The sequence below is a fragment of the Miniopterus schreibersii genome, assembly GCF_964146895.1.
Source record: "Miniopterus schreibersii genome assembly, chromosome: 10".
NCBI classification, from domain to species: domain Eukaryota; kingdom Metazoa; phylum Chordata; class Mammalia; order Chiroptera; family Miniopteridae; genus Miniopterus; species Miniopterus schreibersii.
The window spans coordinates 36,728,243-36,748,949 of record NC_138110.1 but is presented as its reverse complement, the minus strand read 5'-3'; the positions used below and the strand labels follow the sequence as shown (position 1 = coordinate 36,748,949).

At 36.8% G+C, this 20,707-nt stretch overlaps 1 protein-coding gene across 3 annotated transcripts in view; it reads right to left on the bottom strand.

Moving 5' to 3' along the window:
- The window catches only part of SS18 (SS18 subunit of BAF chromatin remodeling complex), a 49,489-nt gene extending 32,898 nt beyond the window's left edge, over positions 1-16,591 (bottom strand). Inside the window, exons 1-3 of one of the 3 annotated variants that reach the window (XM_081148547.1) lie at positions 14,376-16,591; positions 11,505-11,581; positions 4,115-4,199 (exon numbers count right to left, since the gene is read on the bottom strand). In XM_081148547.1, the coding sequence (XP_081004673.1) occupies positions 4,115-4,199; positions 11,505-11,581; positions 14,376-14,444 (231 nt within the window). In that variant the 5' untranslated portion in view covers positions 14,445-16,591. The remainder of the gene's footprint in view (positions 1-4,114; positions 4,200-11,504; positions 11,582-14,375) is intronic. The other 2 variants (XM_081148549.1, XM_081148548.1) reach the window with 2 other exon arrangements.
- Between the last annotated feature and the right edge of the window lie 4,116 nt (positions 16,592-20,707).

The following is a 20,707-nucleotide window of genomic DNA, read 5'->3' as shown; positions in this document are numbered from 1 at the left end:
TTATGTGAATTTCATCTCAGTTTTTAAAAAAAATAGAGTAAATGGTCAAACAAAAGAAATAAAAACTAGAAAAGGAAGCATAGGCCACTCACAGTTTGGAGTTATCTGAGAGACTTATTAACTGTTCAAGAAAACAACACAAGACAGATAGAGAATTTCAGCAAAGCCCTAGAATTCTTAAGAGCCAAATGGAAATTCCAGAACTGAAAAATATCATCAATGAAATTAAGAGCTCAGCAGTTTAGTAAGAGCAAAAGAAATAACTGGTAAACTGAAAAAAACAAAGTATAGAAGATATGACATGCCAAGAGAAAATAAAAGAGAGAAAATACAAAAAAAGTGTAAAGACATGTACAACATGGTGAAAAGGTCTAATATCCATCTAACTGGAGTTATAAAAGCAGAGAAGGGAAAATGAAACATCCATAATATTTGAAGAGTAATGGTAAAGAATTTGCCAAAGCTAGTAAGCATGAGTCTCCAGCAAACATGTAAAGCTCTACAAACCTCAGCATAATATAAGGAAAATTGTTATCTAGAAACAACAGAGAGTCAAAGTCCTAAAAACCAAAATCAACAAGGATATCTTAAAAGTAGCCAGGGAAAAGAAAACATATTATCTTCAGGGTAACAGCAATACCCTGGGTACAGCAATAAAATTAACAATTTTTTATCATAAACAATAGAAACAGGATACAATAACATGACATCTTTAAAGAAAATAAACTAACCAACCTACACTAAGAGAAAATATCCTCCAAACATGAATATAAAACAATAATTTCTGACAAACAAAAGCTGAGAGAACTCATTACAAATGAAGGGAATTCATCAAGCTAAAAGAAAATGACCCCAGATGGAAGCATAGAACTAGAGGAATTAATAGAAAGGTATGCAGAGATAAATATAAATTAATACTGATATTTAAAATAATAGTAACAATGACTCATATGGTTTAAACACCCATATAAGATATATGACAAGACTAACACAAAAAACAGTAGGGTAAATGAAGTTAATTATTACACATTTTTTGCATTTTTCAACATGTTAAATTTGACCACTTCTATCACCACCTCCTCTGCTACCACCATGGCATAAGGTACCACCATCACGTCTCTTGTGTTAATTACTGCAATAGCCTCCCAACTGGGCTACCTATTCAATCCATGCGCCTCTCCAGTTAATTCTCCACATGGTAATCAGGATAAGCATGTTAAAATTTACCAGTTCTCTCTTCTGCTCAAAATCCTCCAGGAGTTTCCAATTTCAGAGTACAAACCAAAGTCCTTACAAGATTTAAAAAAAAAAAAAGCCTGCAAGATAGGCTGGTGTGGCTCAGTTGGTGGGAGTGTTCCCACCATGCACAGAAGGATCAAGTGTTTTGATTCCCAGTCAGGGCACATACCTAGGTTGTGGTTTCGACCCCAGTCAGATCTCATGCAGGAGGCAACTGACCAAGAGAATTCTCTGGAATATACTTCGAAAAAAACAACACACACACACACAAAAACAACTACTAATCTATTCCTGAAACATGAGGAGACAGAGTCTAAGGCTTTCTTAAGATTGTAGTAACACCATCCTTTAAAAAACAGGAAGCCCAGCCATTGTGGTTCAGTGGTTGAGCATTGAACCATGAACCAGGTCTCACACAGTTCCATTCTGGTCAGGGCACATGCCAGGGTTGTGGGCTCGATCCCCAGTAGGGGGCGTGCAGGAGGCAGCAGATAGATGATTCTCTCTCATCATTGATGTTTCTCTCTCTCTTTTTCTCTGAAATCAATAAAAACATATATATTAAAAAAAGAAAGATAAAACAGGAAGATGTATTGGTTTAATCTTGAATGTATTTTTTGAGAGTCCACCTATGAACCAGGAGGTCACGGTTTGATTCCCAGTCAGGGCACATGCCCAGGGTTGCAGGCCCGATCTCCAGTGGGGGGCATGCAGAAGGCAGCCGATCAATGACTCTTTCATCATTGATGTTTCTATCTCTCTCTCCCTCTCCCTTTCTCTCTCTGCAATCAATAAAAACATATCTTCAAAAAGTTAAAAAAACAAAGACTCCATTTAATTGCCTCAAAAAACATGAAGTACCTAGCAATAAGTCCAAAGAGAGATGCCCAAATCCTCTGCCGGGAAAATCATAAAACTTCATTGGTAGATATTAAAGGACTAAATAAATGAAAATATAGGAAGTGATCATGATTAGAAAGACTCAATATTGTAAAATTATCAATTCTCCCCAAACTGATTTAGAGTCAAGGTAATGTCAATGAAAATCAACAACAGGATTATGTTGGACATGCTGAAATTTAAGTGTATATGGAAACGCAAAGCACCAACAGCCAAGTTATTCTGAAAAAAATAAGGAATAAGAACTTCTCTAATATACATTAAGAATTATTAGACTCTGACAAGTGTGACAAGATAGTGGAATTTATAAAAACAGACCAGTGAAACAGAATAAAGAGATCAGACACAGACATATATGGACACCTGATACATGATACAGGAGGCATGACAAAATAGAGAAAAAATACTTTTGTTTTTCTAATAGATAATCCTGGGACAGAGAACTATCCATATGGAAACAAATAAAATTGAACCTATTCCTCACACTATTAACAAAAACAAATTCTATTTAGCTGGTAACTAAGTTCATGTCAATAATCACACAAAGAATTATTTCAGATTCAAAACAATATTTACTAATTATATATCCTTAGTAGGACATATCCTAATGAGAAGCATCTTATTGTTAGTGGGACACTTGGTAGTGTTTTATTGAAATTATTTTTTATAGATAGGTACCAAGGTACCAAAATTTTTAGAGTAAGACAGAAGAGATACTATACATAAAATCAAAGCTAAGTAAAAAACCTTCCCTGAAGGGGAAATATCACTAATCTAATATTTTATTTCTTTTTCTAAAAAAATGTGTTTATTAGTTCTGTCCACTGGAAACATCTAAGAAACAATGAAAACCCAGTAACAATGAATGCCCCAAACATACAAATTGTAGTCTCTAAATATCAATTCCCATTGAAAAAGGACTGCTTGGAAAAACCGCTTGGGCAGAATCGTTCTGGGACAAAGATATAATCAACCTGATACCTCTCTCAAATCCTGAAAGCAAAGAAACTCCACAAGAATACTGGAATCATTTCAGAAGAATACAGGAGCCAAATGAAGTCTCCCACTGCCCCAAGATGAGACAACTTGAATATCAAAGAATGACTGCAATGTTTAAACACATTAAACATGTAAAAATCTGTAAGTTTTGATTTTCCATTACTAAAAATTTAACAACCAAACATTTTCCTCCTGATATATGACAGACAATACACAGCACCACCAATGAAATACAAAACTAAACCTAACTCTCATAAAGCCTCTAATTATTAGTTTATAGGAAATAAAAGATGAGATGAATAGAACATATTAAAGGACCATGAGGATAAAATCAGCCAAATCCGGAATGTAATAAATTCTATAAAATGTATGAACCAGTTTCTTCAACAAATAAATGGAGAATAGAAAAGATAAACTGATACAGATTGAAAAAGACACATCAATCTGTCAGCATGTAGACTTTGTTTGGATTCTGTGGCAAATAGTCATTAAAACACCTGTGGGTTCTTTTTAGATAACTGGTAAAAATTGGAAACACTCAAGGTATTACACATTAAGAAATTTTGGTTAATTTTGTTGGGTGGGATAATAGTCCTTACCTGATAAAGATGCGTACTGAAGTATTTAGAGGTAAATTTATAAGATATCAGGGATTTGCTTTATTTACAGATTTATTCATAAATTAGCTGTGCAATTACATATCAAAATAAATAGATAGGAAGATGGATGGGTATGTGGGTGAATGGGTACATTGATATGACTTTCTTAGAGAGGAGATCAATTCTGGGTAAATTAATTCAAATTAAATATGAAGGCAAAACATTAAACCTTTTAGATCATATAGGTAAACAGCTTCTTATTCTCAGAAGGGGGATCAGGATTTACTAAACAAATCTCAAAAATCACTAAACAAAACTGTGTTACACCACACATAACTCTATAAGGATTGTATACTTCATACTATTAAGGTACTTACTGCTGGTAAAAGAGACTGCATATTTTGATTAGAATCTGCTATTGTAGCAAGGTAGACCAAGTTTGTATGCAACATCTGCTGATACCTATTAAAACAAAACAAATATCATTATTAAATAATTTTCTTTCCCTCTGCTCAAAAACGAACAGCATTATAATCATTTCTTGAGTTTAATAAAAGATTTATGTTACCTGAACATTAATAGCATTTCATTTTTTCCTAGTTCCTCTGCAAAATAATTCCACTAAATACAAAGATGATGATAAACTCAAACGTGTTACCATGTGCTAGGTAATGTTATAGTTTTATATACTCATATACCTCATTTAATCCTCAAACCAACACCATGAAATAACTGTTCTTATTTTCTCCATCTTACAAATGAGGAAACAGGTTTAGAAAGGTTAGTAACTTGTTCAAGATTGCATAGCTTAGTAAATGAAGTAACTGAGATATGTACTGACTCCATAACAGTACATATGCTTTTTAAAAGAAGTCTAGAATGAAGGAATTCACTAAACTCATGTGCTTATTCCCTTCCCTCTGCCATTTTCACGTTGAAAACCTCAATACAAACACATAGTCAACATGCTCTGCTAACATGCAGAAAAGAGGTGGGAACCACATATTCTTTCCCTTCTCACTCTAGCAGCAGTGACCAACAACTTATGTCTGCTGTGGTTGTATCACCCATCTATCAAGACAATGAATAGAGGTTTCCAATTACATATATATGTAAAATATGCTTACGCACAAATAGAGAATAATACAACAACACCATTAAGGATTAACTATACAAAATAAAGCAGATTCTCATTACTGGAGTGAAGTGGGTAAACACATTTACAGTGATCTTACTAATGAATTAGCTTTGCTGAACTTCTCTTCATAATTTTAAAAATTAACCAAGATACTAGATTAAATTTAGTAGTAATCCAATTACTAGTGTTTGTAAACCCTCAAAATACAAAGTTAAATTCTGCATCAAATTATTAGGCTGTTTTAGAATTTTGTTTACTAAGAAATATTAAATACAAATTAAAATAATGAAAATAAGTCGAAAGAACTTTATTCAGTTAAATAAAGTCTTGTAATATAGATCGCAGATAAAATAATTTTCTAAAACACACACCATAAAAGGAAACTGAGTAAATTCTTTTTTTGCATTATTTTTTTTTCCTATTAGAAATAACTGGTTTCACTACTTTTAATTGTATCTCACTGACTTTAAAGCACCCTCACTAATAAATTTATGCTCTTTTTTGTTTATTTTTTCCTGATTTATTCAGGTATAGCTGATATACAAAGAACCACACATATTTAGTGTGTACAATTTAATGAGTTTGGACATAGACAAATACTTCTGATACCATCACCACAATCACAAAAAAAGACATCCAACACTTCCCAAAGTTTCCTTGTTAACCTTTATTTTTGTTTATTGTTTAAAAACAAGCCGATGCTTTTAATGCTCCTCCTCACATACATACACTATATTGTTGCTCAATCAGACCTGACATATTGTGTTATAGGGACCTTTATATAAATAAGGACCAATAATTATTATATCATACTGAATTAATCATAATGGTTAATCATGTTTTCAAAATTCTTCAAACAGCCCCACCAGCATGGCTCAGCGGTTGGGCATCGACCTATGATCCAGGTGATCGAGGTTCAATTCCCAGTCAGGGCACATTCCGGGATGTGGGATCTATCCCCAAAGGGGGCATGCAGGAGGCAGTTGAGTTGATCAATGACTCTCTCATCATTGATGTTTCTATCTCTCTCTCCCTCTCCCTGCCTCTCTCTGAAATCAATAAAGACATATTTAAAAAAAAAAAAAAAATTCTTCAAACAGCACTAATAGGCACCACTACCTGGAACTATTTCACTATTCTATAGAGACTGTAAATAAAATTTAAGATACAGGGTTCCACAATCTTGCCATTTTTTAAGAACCAACCCATCATTTTTAATAAGAACACAAAACCCATTTCCAAGTCTACTCCTTCAAGTTTTCCTTTTCTTCTCTTAGTATGGTTGCATTATATTCAGATATGAGATTTGCTGACAACCCTATCAAAAATAAAAATCCAAGCCTAACTAAGAGACTATAGTTTATTCGTGACCCTTGAAGAAAAAATTTTATTATGCTGACTAGTACTTAGTTAAAATACTGTTAAATCTAATCTGCCGTGCTCTTAAGGCCTCATTTGTAAAATGGTTAAAGTAGATCTCAAGGCCCCTTGTGATTCTAACCATCTACAAATACAGCTTTTTTTTTTATAGAGTACTTTAATTTTAAGCAATTTCCCCAACCATCTTTTTAACTTTTATGTTTGAATTTCAAACTTACAATTTCAAGGATAATATAAAGGACCCCCAAATATCTTTCTTCCCACATGCCCAATCATTAGTATTTTACATTTGTCTTATTCCATCCTAAACACATACATCATCATATACATGCATGCAAGCACACATATGCTTTTGTCCAATTTCCCAAAAACAATGACATACTCTATGCAACCACTGAACAACCACTATAAAAAAGAAAGTCGTACTGATGCAGTATTACCATCTAATCCACAGAACCCACTCAAATTTCTCCAATTGTCCCAATAGCCCCCAATTTTTTGAAATCCCCATCCAAGGATATTTTTCCCATTGCTTTTCAGAGAGTGGGAGACAGAGAGTGTGAGAGAGAGAAACATCAACGTGAGAGAGACACATAGATTGGTTGCTTCCCACACACACCCCTACCGGGTCAGGGATCGGAACCTGCAGCCGAGGTACAAGCCCTTGGCTGGAATCAAACCCAGGACCCTTCAGTCCACAGGCAGGCATCACTCTAAACACTGAGCAAAACCTGCTAGGGGCTAGCCCCAAACCTTTTTAACTAACATAAGGCAGTAGGTAAAAATTCTCATTTTTAACTAGTCTTTTCTAACTTCAGTGAGTTTTATTTTGTGTAAATTTGTGTTATTTTTCCGGCATTTAAATAAGCTTATTCAAGGCTCAAAGATGAACATTAATAAAAATACTATATACACAATTCTTTTATAAGTTTGTTCATATGTCTCCTAAAAAGACGTAAATATTCTAGAAAAATCTGGCTACAGTCAAGACTACTGAAATAATAAAAAGCAGATTCTTCCACAAATATTAAAGAAACATTTTCCTGAGAAACTTTTTGTTTATTCTAAAAATAGTATTACATTTGTCACTGAAGCAGTTTACTCTTTTAATGTATATGATTACTTATAAAAGTCTACATTAATAAAATAAAATGGAGTATATAAGCTGAAAGCAGACATAAAACATATTCAATGTTTTATGTTTGATGATTCCAAAATGCCCATCATTAACCTATTAAGTGAGAGGCAGTTCACTTCCCAAACATTCCACTAAGAGCCACTACATCAATTACCTTGAATAAGGTAAAATAACAATTATTAAATCTATTGCTATAATTTAAAAATGAATCTAAAGTCAAGTTTCATTTAAAAAAAAAGACAAAACAAAAAAACAGAAAACTTTACCTAGAAGCTCTGATGATTATGTTTTTTAAGACAATAAGAATACAATTTGTAAAGTCATCTTCCTAACCAGAGATTTAAAACCACAATCCTTTACATTATGATGAATACAAATTTTTTGCTTGATAACTATTTGACAGCACACTCTGAAACAGTTGAACTCACTTTAAAATACAAAAATAAGTTTATATATTTAAGCAAACATACAGATTTAGAAAATGCTCAAGCCAAATGCCACAAAAGAGCAGTCTTACATTCTCACGTTATCAGAATTTAAAGAGAAGAGGATCTGTGCATATGAGCTCCACAACTGATTCGCTGACTTAGATGAGTGCAATATATGTGTGTGCATGTGTGTATGTAGATAAGAATATATAGGACAATATACACAAAAATGTAACCAGTGAAAAATGTTTGGGTGGCGAGAATACAGTATTCATCATCTCATTTTTACGTATGTGTTTTCTAATTTTTACAATGCCTATATTGCCTTCACAAAAATAAACTTATTTTCGCCCGGCCGGGCTTGGCTCAGCAGTTGAGCGTCGACCTAGGATCCAGGCGATCGGGGTTCGATTCCCGGTCAGGGCACATGCCCGGGTTGCGGACTCGATCAGTGACTCTCATCATTGATGTTACTATCTCTCTCTCTCCCTCTCCTTTCCTCTCTCTGAAATCAATAAAGATATATTTTTTAAAAAAATAAAATAAAAATAAACTTATTTTCAATTAAAAAAACAGTTTCAGGCAAAGTTATCACATCTTAAGGAATTAAAATTGAACTATTAATTCCCAGATGGCTCTCATTTACTGATGTGTCCTCTTTACTTTACTTTTATTTCTCCTACTACAAGAAACATTTATTAAGATTGAGAGAAATTTTTTTCTCTTCATTCACAAACCAATCCTGACAACTTAAGAAAAAAGAACTCTAAGAATGAAGTGAAATCCATCAGAAAGAGCAGAATTTAAGATTCTACCTAAATCAATTTAAGCCCCTTTTGTACCAAATATGTGAGAAAATGAAGTCTACTCCAATATGCAGATAATAAGGGAAATGATCATATATACAAAATAGTACTGAGAATATAAAGAAAAAACAGTATAAACTTTTGCTGACCCAAGTTGGAAAAGTTGGTTCTAGATCAGAGTATTTCCTATCCATGCCATATACCGCTGGGTTCCTTAATGAGCCAGTCCTATGCCACAAAATCCCTTGGCTCTATCTAGGGTTTTAAAAGTTATAGGTGAAAAGAATTCTAATCAGAGCTTCTCAACTTTTATTATCTCATGTCTGACTTGAGTTAGTGATCTCCTCCTTACCACTGATGATTACCCATAGTAAAGCTAAGGAAGCAGATAAGCTAGTTAATTTTCAAATACATTTTATTTGAAAGAATATATTCAAACTTAAACAGACAAGATTCAGTGAAGAAACAACATGCATAAAAGAAATAAAAATGGTCACATAAAATACAAAATGTGCTGTGATTAGAAAACAACATATCCTAGCACTCAGAGCTAAGTTTCTAAATATCATTCTCCAAAATGAGAACCAGGACTTGAAGAAATGAGTGATTCCAAACTGGCACAGGAAAAAGTATAAGGTTAATTTTTTAAAGTGCAAAAAAATAAGAAAAGTGTCAAAAAATAACAGAGACACATCAAAAAGCCAGCTTGAGGGGCTACCAGTGCCAACATCAGGGACAATTTGAGAAGTAACAGATTATAACCTAGGGAATACAATAAGAATCCCTAAGTCCATTTAGATATAAGTGAGCGAATGAATGAATGAATGAATGAATGAATGAATGAATGAATGAATAGGGGGCAAGGAATGGAAAATTTCTTCCTTACAGAATTCCAAATAAATGTAGAAGGAATGGTGGAGTTAGTGACCCTTTGGCAACTACCATAGAAATAACTGTTTCGGTCAAGAATCATTGGTGGATGCTAAAATTAATGTGTGAGAAAGTATGGTAAGAAAGAGCATATGTGTGTCTCAAGGTATCTCCCCAACAAAATACGTAAGAATTATAAAGGAAAAAATAGTAACTACAGTGGAGAAACTGGCTTGCACCACCTTAACTTAGTGACCGAAGTTATCACAAATACTGGGATAAACACTGAGATAAATCATATGGCTACCTGAGGATGCACTGAGGATACATCACATCTGTGATACTCTTGCCAAAAGTGCATAATGTAAATTGAATCAATACCACTCAAATCCAAAAGAGATGGTCCACAAAGTAACTGCTCTGTATACTTCAACAACATCAATATCATGAAAGATAACACAAATACTGAAGATCAGTTCCAGATTAAAGTATACTGAAGAGACATAACTAAGTGCAGTACCTGATCTACTTGAGAGCAGATCAGTGAGATTCCTAGAAAAGACAGATGAGCTCCAAAATGATGGTGAGAATAAAATATTCTAGAGCTATTCTTTAAATGGTAGCCACAGACACACTGAAATGTAACTAGTCCAAAATAATGTTATGATTAGGATAAGATGCACAATGGATTTCAAAGACTTAGTATGAAATAGAAGAATTAAACTACCTCAAGTATTTTATATTGATTATATATTGAAGTGATATTATTTTTAAATAGAGTTAAATATATTATTAAAATTAATTTCTCCTGTTTCTTTTTACTTGTTTAATGTATCTACTAGCAAATATAAAACTACATATGTGGCTCAAAATATATTTCTACCGATGTTGTTCTAGAAACTTTTGATAAAATATTCAGCTTGTTCCACTCCATCAGATTCTATCAAAGGATACTGTTTACTTCAGACATAACACTTCAAATTAACAAACTGGGTTCTTATGAATGAAAACCAATTCTCTATTTATTAGATAGGACCTTTGCTTCCTCAATCACTTATATGGATATAACTGAATATCCTATATATGCGAAGATCTAACTTTTTCACAAATCAGACCATACACAAATCTGAAGTCATTATTTTATGATGCAGGATAAGAAGAAAAATTAATACCCACTCCATCCCAGAGAACAAATTTTTCTCATGTAAAAAATCAAGAAAAGTCACTCCAAAATTTGTGTGCTAATATTCATAGTAGCATCATCCATAATAGCCAGGAAAACAACCCACCTATCTATCACTGATGGATAAATAAAATGTGGCATACCTAGACAATGAAAGATTGTTTAGCAATAAAAAGGAAGTACTAATTCATGCTTCAACATGAATGAATCTTGAAAATGTGCGAAATGAAAGAAGTCAGTCAAAAAAGGCCACACATGCCCTGGCCAGCGTGGTTCAGTTGGTAGAACATCATGCCAGGCACCAAAAGGACACCAGTTCAATTCCCGGTCTGGGCATATGTTCAGGTTGCGGGCTCAATCCCAGGTCCAGGTGTGTGCGGAGGTAGCCAATCAATGTTTCTCTCTCACATCTATGCTTCTCTCTCTCCCTTTCCCTTTCTCTCTCTCTCTTCCTTCCTCTCTAAAATCAATAAAACGTATTTTTTTAAAAAGACCACACATTGCATGAATCTATTTATATGAAATAACCACAGTAGGCAAATCTAAATAGAAAGATTAGTGGTTGTCAGGGGATGAGAAATTAGGTGTTGGAAATTGGAAGTAACTGCTAATGTCTATAGGTGTTCTTTTGGGAATAATGAAAATGTTCTGAAATTGACTGAAATGATAGTAGCACAACTCTATGAATATTCTAAAAACCTTGAATCATACACTTTAAAATGGGTGAATTGTATGGTATGTGAATTAGATTTCAATAAAGCTGTTAAAAAGAAAAGTAAAAAACAAACCAACACAGAAAATTTTTTTGAAATTTCAAATCTTACTGAGAACACTCTGAGGTCTTTCCTTTATTCTGATAGTCCATTATACACTGAATGAGATGATTATTTTCATCCAACATCTGAAATAAAATTAGAAAAAGTTTATTGTAAATCTAATGTATCAAGTAAAACTTTTTAAAATCCTTCAGATTTCTAGAAATATTTATCTATGTAGAAACTGAATCCACTCAAATCTTTTAAATCTTATTTCACAACCTCTAGAATAATGTCATGTTTAATCAACAATTTTTTAATAACTCTATTCCAATAATTCTCCCTCTGAGTTATTACCTATAGCTGAGAAGGAAAAATTTGGAGTTTCTTTTGTATTCAAACACTTAATTACCTCTGCTATATGTCATAGAAGTTTTAGCCTGTTAAGACTAAAAGCTAAGTCCAAGTTGGCTTTGTATCATTCAAACACTTTTTAGTACTAATGAAAAACTGTCATTATCCAGAATGAAGTAAATACATGAAACCTTCAGCCCAAGAGGCTTAAAGAGAGAGCTGGCTAGTTTCTAAGTTTTACACAGTATGGTTTTGTGATTCTCCAAGTATGAAATCAAATACAATAATTTTTATGTATGTAGAATATGTACTGCTGACTTTATGAGCTTACCTTATAATTAAGTTGTCCCAAAAGTTTAAAAACAAAAGCTTATCTACTTATCGTTCTATCATCTTATAACAATTTAAGGCAATATTGGCTTTAAAGGTTAAATAATTCATCTAAGCAAACTGGCATTGAGGAAAGTAGTGAGGTAGCAAAAAGCCAGTTAATTTTAGTGCCAGCTTTGCTATCCTGTGCAAACCACTTAAGATTTCAGGGTCTCAGATTTATCTGTACGATCAAGGGAAATGAGTAACTGTTTCTCCTGTACCTGCCCCAACCTTCCATGAACACATGAAGTTAGAATACCATGATCACTCTATCTCAATAATTTAGTTAATGCAACTCTTTTAATTAAAAATGAAGATCCATTTAACATTCACTGTGACTTTTTTCTGCATATGAATCATAATCTTCACTTGCTGGGAAAAAATATATTACCATTCCCCTCTAAAAAGTGCAGTTATTTCTTACGTAAAACCATCGAATGCCAGAAAACATGTCCCTAAAATATATTAGTCCAATCGAACAATTTCACGACATATCTTTTCTCAGTAGATTCCTCAACCTAAGAAACTTCATCATTAGAGTATCTGTGTCATATCTAAAATCAATCCCTCACACTATTAAAATGAGGCACGTAATTTGGAATCCATTTTCCCTTCTCATCCGAGGATGAAAATTAATTGATCAGCATCTCCTAAATTAATCACCCATGAGAAATATCTTAAGATGTATGTAAGAATAACTCCGTAGAAAAAAATAGAAAAATTCAGGATTTTCCAACAGTCCAAAAATAAAAAGTGAATTCTCCCCCCCCCAAATGTTTTGCGTGTGTGTACTTAAGAGCTGTTTCCAGGCTGCAGACTTAGCCCAATGCACTATATGAAAACACTGCATTGCCAGGCACTGCCAAGTAGGTCAGTTAATAAAATAAAGCAACAGTTAGGCAAATGTCAAATGGCACACTACAAAGAACCTGACAGTAAACAGAAGCTGAGAACAGGCTGACAGCTGGGGGGGGGGGGGGGGGTGAAAAAGGTGAAGGGATTAAGCAACAACAGAAAACACAAACTCATAGACACAGACAACAGTAGAGGGGGTGGGAGTAGGTAGCAGAGGGTCAAGGAGGGATAAATGATGACCGAAGGAGACTTGACTTTGGATGGTGAACAGACAATATACAGATAATGTATTATAGAACTGTACACTTGCAATCTATATAATTTTAGTAACCAATGCCCCCCAATAAATTCAATAAAAATTTTTTTAAATCTACTGGGCATAAGATGGTGCCCTAAGTAGTACTAAAAGCTGACTTTTCTTCAATTTTCATCCTTGTTCCAGTGCATAAAACAAAACCGAAATTTAGCTAGTAACTTTTCAAAGTCTGGCTGGGTAGAATTCAGAGCACTGCCTTGTTCATAGGCAACAAGGGGTAGATAATAAAGAACCTTTGTGTCCCTAACTGGCAATAATACAGTACCAAGAGGCAGCACTACCCCCTAAAAGGAATGTAGCTCCCCGTGTATTTATCATGACTGCTGTAATTGGTCACCAAGATCAATCTCCACCACCAGACTGTAAGCGCCATGAAGGCACAGACCATGGCTCACTAACGTCGTCTCAGAGCCTAGAGTAAGTGCTCAATGAGTATCTGCTGCAGATGTAAACGGATATGGGATGAGTCCGGAATGGAGAGTCGGAGGTAATCTCGAAGTCCCTCGGGCTCTCCCTCTCACACCCCTCTGACTCTACAAAGGCTCCTGCAGCGTCCCCCAAGTTCTCCTGGGAGTCCCCAACTCCGCCAGAGTTTGCAGCGCTCGGAGGGCGGCGACTTCCCTCGGCCTCCCGCGACCTCAGGTCGGGTCGACGCGGAGCAGCCACGGCGCGATGGGCGGGGCGACGCCAAAGTAACTCGGGAGCCACGCGCAGGGCGGCGGGGGGCGCCGGCTCGGATAAACAGCCCCTGTCCGCGCGGCCCCCGCCGCTCGAACGCCGCCCCATCCCTAGAGAAATCCGGTTACTCGGGCTTTTGTGGCTGGAGGAAAGAGCCCCAACGTGCGAAAGTCTCCGTGAGAGAACCGGCTCGTCGTCTTCCGCCACCCGCTCCGGCAGAGCCCGCGGCTCCGGTTCCCACACGGCCGCCTCCCCAGCAGGCCCGCCTCCGCCCCCGGCCCGGCCCGGCCGACTCCCGTCCCGGCCCTCGAGGTCTCTCCCAAAGGCGGGAGGGGCCTGGCATCCCCGCCCCCGCGACGGTTCACCTTCTGAATCGCGGCGGGAGTGATCTCCCCCTTGCCTCGCTGTCTCGGGGCTGCGAACGCTACAGACATGTTGCCGCCGTCACCACTATCGGCAAGTCCCGAGCGCTCCGGGTGAACAGCAAACTGGGGGAAAGACGCCGGCCTCTCGGGCTGAACCACCTCGGGAATGCAGGGAGGGGGGATGCTCCAGTTCCGAACAAACTAACTGCCAGCCTGGCCTAAAGGAGGAACTCTGGCCCACAGATGTCCTCTTTCGGCAAGTGCCTAGGGAACCAGAGGCCCGTGGAACTCCCCAGTTCTCGGTCGACCCGTCGTCCCTCAACCTTTCCTTCTCCGCCTCCCCCACCCCTCTGCGGTGATGGTAGAGCCGCGCCCCAGTCCTCCCTCTGCTTCAGCGATTCAGGAAATGGTCCCGCCGCCGCGGGAGAGGGAGAGGCTGGGGCAACCTCTGTCACAGGAAATGCGAGCGGCCCCAACCGGCCCTCCCCTTTCACGCGGGCGCAACTGGCTTCCCTCCCCCGCGCTCGGAAGCGTCCTTCCGACTGCGTTTCGGCGCTCCGCTCCCGGTCGAGTGCAGTTTTCCAACTTTATCCTCACGCCTCCTGGGAAGAATTGGCCGCCGGACTTGTCCCGGCACCAGGAAGAGGGGAGGAGGGAGGTCAGGCCCGGGGAAGCCGTGCCGGCCCGGGGAGCATCCGCCGCGCCGAGCAGAGCTGAAGGACTCGGTGAACGCGGATTCGCTGGTTCAAACGGCTCGACGACGCCCCGAACGCGCACTTCTGAGTCCGCAGCCTCGCACGCACGCAGTTGTGCCTAACAGTCAGAAAGGAAGCTTGACCCGAAATCGGGGAACGAGGGCTGTGCCCAGTACTCGGGGGCAGTCGGCCAACTTGGCTTAGAGGCCAGAGGAGAGGAGTTCGCCTCTTGGAACTCACCCTTAGTAGAAGTCGACTTGGCTCTTTGGAATTAAGGTTTGAAACGGCACCCTCACTCTTCTTTTTAGATTACTTATTTAGTGCTTTGTAAATTTGGCCCAAGCCGTCAGGCTTCCGATCAGGATAAGGAGAAAAACCAAAGCTCTCAACTTATAGAAGGGACATGGGAAAATGTGGGTAATGTTTTGGTGTGGGGTTTTTTATTCTAGAAATTTAATTTCTACGTAACACAAAGGGAAAGTTTATATAAAAATATAACCCAACGTTAATGAGTCTCAAAAAATCAATTTCTCAGTTTATATATAAAATAAACTGGAAAAAATGTAAGAATATGTATTTTAAAGTTTTCTGTTTCAAACAAAAATCTTTGCCAAAAAAAGTCGTGAGTTTCATTCATTCAGCAAATTTGGGCGTGTTCTATGGAGTAGGCTTTATGCTGGCCACCTAAGATACAGCTGAACAAGCTGGACATGGGATCTGCTCTCACGGAGCTTACATTCTGATAGGGCTGACAGATTAGAAACAATTATGTATACAGGTAAAGTTCTAAGAAAGGCCAGCAACAAGGGACTGAAAAAGAATGAGAGGGGCCCTCACATGAGTTAGGATGGTTAGTCTTTTGCTATATTTAAACTAAGACCTAGAGGATGAAAAAACTCAAGCCATTCTAAGAATAAAGGGAAGACAATTTATACTCCTAATAGTAGTCATTCTTATTCATTGTTGTCTTTCACTACAAATCCTTGAAAAAAACACTCTGGTATATCTGGATTTAACATGACATCAAGTTGGAAAAGCTTCTCTTGAATTCAGAACTGAAACTAAGTCTTGTCCACCACTAACATGGTATGTCCAACACCTAGCATTTATCATCCTCTTACCATTTGTCATCTAGGTACGTATTTCAATAGGAAAAATGAAAAATAGTCTTACTGTTCCAGTTTTGCCTGGCAGATAGCAATGAAATCTTAAGGAGCAACATGAACCTACTAGTCTGAATTTCTATATCCCAGTTAAAAAAAAAAGTGCCAAGGGTACTTATTTTCCAAGGAGGTAGCTTCTCTGTTTAAATTACTGCTCCCCAACAACAGGAAAAGAAATCAACTGAAAACAGGTATTATTGCTCCCCAACAATAGGAAAGGTAGTCAACTGAAAACAGGTAGTATCAGGTTAACCCATGGTGTTTATTTCTTCAGAGTAGCAGAGTAGGACCTAGGGCACTCACAGACCCTAGGCATGGATAACCAGAGTCTCTTGTGATACCATGTGTGCCATAAAAATATTATTTCCTATGTGTCCATCACATGAAATCTGGTGGGAAGCACTGGAGTAAAGGTCCAGCCACAAACACAAATCATCTCCCTAAGAGAAGACCCTTTAAAGGGACCCTATCTTAGTTTCAAGCTTCCTTGGTAAAACACAGCGTAACTTGGAAAGTAGAAACTTCAAAGAGTGAGAGGGAAAATTGTAGCCTACAACTTTCTCAGAATGTTGGAGCCTTCATAACTAACTGTAAGATCCCTGAGTTAAGGAAAATAGGGGCTCCTAGTAAATCCTGCCTCACTTCACCATTAGTTTTTAAAGAGGAAGGAATCTCAAGGTACAGATGAGTGGTAGTAGAGTTGGAAGAAAAATGAGAATAAAGAAACCCCAGCACTTAGTAAAAGAGAAAATAGAGAACAAAGATGGGAAGTTATTAACCCAAGACTGAGAAATTACTCAGAACTTAAAAATGAGCTACCCAGGCAACCACCTCCCCCACCGGACTGAGACATCTGAAGAAGGAACTGAGGTCACATAAGGAAGAGGTGAAAGGTTTTTTAGAATAATCTAAACAGAAGAACATACACAATGGCTCAGACTAAGTAAAATATTTGCATGAACAATTCTTGATTATTTACACCAATGAATGTAAAGTAGACATAGGAAATAAGAAATTTATCCATGTTTGAGTTTCAAATGTTTGAATTTTTAATTTGTTTTACATGAATTTGTTTGTATTCTTTAAATGCATTTCACTGAACTAATGAAGTGCTCCAGGAATATGCTCAATATGTAGTAAAACTATAGAATGATGGCATTAAAATTATCTTAATTCACACAAAAAAATATCATGCATGTGCAGATACAAGCATTTAATACTTATTGCTTTATAATAATGGAATATACGTACTATCAAATTCGCTGGTATTTTAAACCCCTATGCTGCCATAAATTCTTAGAATACATTGGGAAGGCACAGACCAAGCCTGTCTGCCTATAATTGGTCTCAGAGCAAAACCCCTCAGGTAATACCTTTCAAAATATTTCTGCTCTCTCCATGACATTTGATGAGTCATTTTGAGTTGTGGCTTCCACAGATTTCAAGACTATAAGGAGAAAGGTGCGTGCGCACACACACACACATCATTATTCTAGGCAAGAACAAATCATCTTTCCCAATTCTCCATAAAATACTTTATTTTCAATACTCCAGAAGATTTCATTCAAAGCAGACTATAACAAAGCCTATTTAGGGCATTTCCATCTCTTCTTACAGTATCAAACATTGAATGAATTGAGGAGCTGAATCAATTATATTTGGGGGATATTATGGGAAAGTATTGCTTTAAAAAAATTCGTTTCTATGTGAAGTCCTATGCAACCTTAACTCACTGTGACAAATGCACAGGTTTGGAGTTGCCAGTTCTTTCACCTATGGTATGATACTGGACAGGTCATTTCTGCATTTCATTCACCTTACTGAAAAACTGCTACCCTATCTAAAGGCTATTAGAAATAAAGTGTTTATTTATTTAGAATTTATTATGTACAGCCAGTGTACTAAGTGATTATCTTTTTTTTTTTTTAATATATCTTTATTTATTTCAGAAAGGAAAGGAGAGGGAGAGAGAGAGACAGAAACATCAATGATGAGAGAGTCATTGATCGAGCCCATAACCCGGGCATGTGCCCTGATCGCCTGGATCCTAGGCCGATGCTCAGCCGCTGAGCCATGCCCAGCCGGGCTACTAAGTGATTATCTTACATTAGATTATTTAAGATTGTTCCAAATTTTAATGGTAAAATATGTAAAAACCATGAGGTATTATATATTACTAAACAAGGATAAGATTTGTTCTTAATATGCTATTAAGAAGAAAAATATATATTTGAGGACTAGAAAGGCTTCAAAGGACTTGATAGTGCAGTCTACCTTTGGGAAATTTTCTGGCTATAATTTACATATCAAGTGATCTTTTTCCAATTTAGAATGTTCTCTGACCTTTGTGCATGATGTCCAGTTACTCTAGTAAAAGAATGTAATAACTCTTTGTGAACTGCTTCACAACTTCTAGAGAGGATTATAATATACTCATTTCCCTATGATTAGCCAATTTTTCTATGAATGCGTATGGTAGGCAGAATTATTTCATTCTCACAAAGATGATCACCTTCCAATCCATAGAACCTGTGAATATGATAGGTTACATGGCAAAGTGCAATTAAGATTCCAGATAGAATTAAGGAGGTAAATCAGTTGACTTTAACATATGGAGATTAACGTGGATTATCTGAATGAGCCCAAAGCAATCACAAATATCTTCAAATGAGGAAGAGTTGAGATTGACGAATCATAATCAGAGAGATGGCATCTTGAGAAAGACTTAACTGGCTTTGAAGATGGAAGTGGGTCATGAACCAAGGAATGTGGGTAGCTTCTAAAAGCTAGAAAAGTCAAGGAAGTAGATTCTCCTTTAGAGCATCTAGAAGGAACACCATCCTGCTAAAACCTTAATTATAGCCAGTGAAGCCCACTTTGGACATCTGACCTCCAAAACTGTAAGGTAATAAATTTGTGTTGCTTTAAGCCATTAAGTTTGTGATAATTTGTCACAGTAGCAATAGGAAACTAATACAGTGTGGTTTTTCCCATCTAACATTTATGGTTGAATTAGACAATGTCCACTAAAATATTAAGTCATTCAATATGTTATAAACTACTGTCTTAATATTATATTAAATTAACCTAACAATCGCATTTAGTATACATTTTCTTAAAAGAAAAATAATAGCATAATATCATAGTGCAGTCCTGTAGAAACCATGATTTCAGCCTTGTGGCCTCCAACTGTCAGAAAATAAATGTCTGCTAACTTAAGGCACAAAGTTTGTAGTAATCTATGACAGCAGCCCCAGAAAGCTAATACAGAGGCCAAGATAATTCAACGGAGAAAGGATTGTTTTGGAAGAGCTAGATATCCATGCTTTTAAAAATGAACTTTGGCCTTTTCTTCACATATACAAAAAAAGTTAACTTGACTATCAATAAATCAACAAACAACAAGTGTTGGTGGGAATGCAAACTAGTGCAGCCACTGTGGAAAACAGTATGGAGCTTCCTCAAAAAATTTAAAATGGAACTACCTCTTGACCCAGCAATCCCACTTCTGGGTATATAGCCTAAAAATCCCGAACCACCACTCAGGAAGAATATATGCACCCCTATGTTCATAGCGTTATTTACAATAGCTGAGCTCTGGAAACAGCCCAAGTGCCCATCAGTAGATGAGTGCATAAAAAAGATGTGGTACAATGGAATACTACGCAGATGTAAAAAAGAAGGAACTCTCTTACCCTTTGCGACACCATGGATGGACCTGGAGATTATTACGCTAAGTGAAATAAACCAGTCAGAGAAAGACAAATACCATATGATCTAATATGTAGAATCTAATAAAATAAACTGAGGAACAAAGTAGAACCAGAGGCATGAATACATGGAACAGACTGACAAATGTCAGAGGGAATGGGGGTGGGGGGACTGGATAAAGGAAAGTGAAGGGACTATCTAAAGAACATACATGCATAGCCCGTGGACACAGACAATAGCGTTGGGGAGGGTCAAAGGAGAAGGGGGTGGAGCTGGAGGGGGGGAGCAAAGGTGGGGGGAAATAGAGGACATCTGCAGTAGTGTCAACAATAAAATTTTTTTAAAAAGTTGAAATAGATTGTAGGCCTCAATGTAAAAAGTAAAACTTTAGAACTTCTGCAAAAAAACAGAAAATCTTCACGACCTTAAGCTAAGCAAATGCTTCTTAGATATGACACAAAAAGCAAGTACAAAATAATTGGATTTCTTTAAAACTGGATTTCTTTAAAATTAAAAACTCATCTCCTCAAATATAAGAAAATGAAAAGTCAAGACATAGACTAGGAGAAAACATGAACTTATGAAACATAAAAACAAAAGTTTTATCCAGAATATATAAAGAACTCTTACAACTCAATAAGACAACCAACTCTATTAACAAAAATGGACAAAAGATTTAAACACTTCAAAATGATATATCAATGGCCAACAGATACATGAAAAGTTGCTCTCTCATTAATCATTACAAATGCAAATTAAAGCT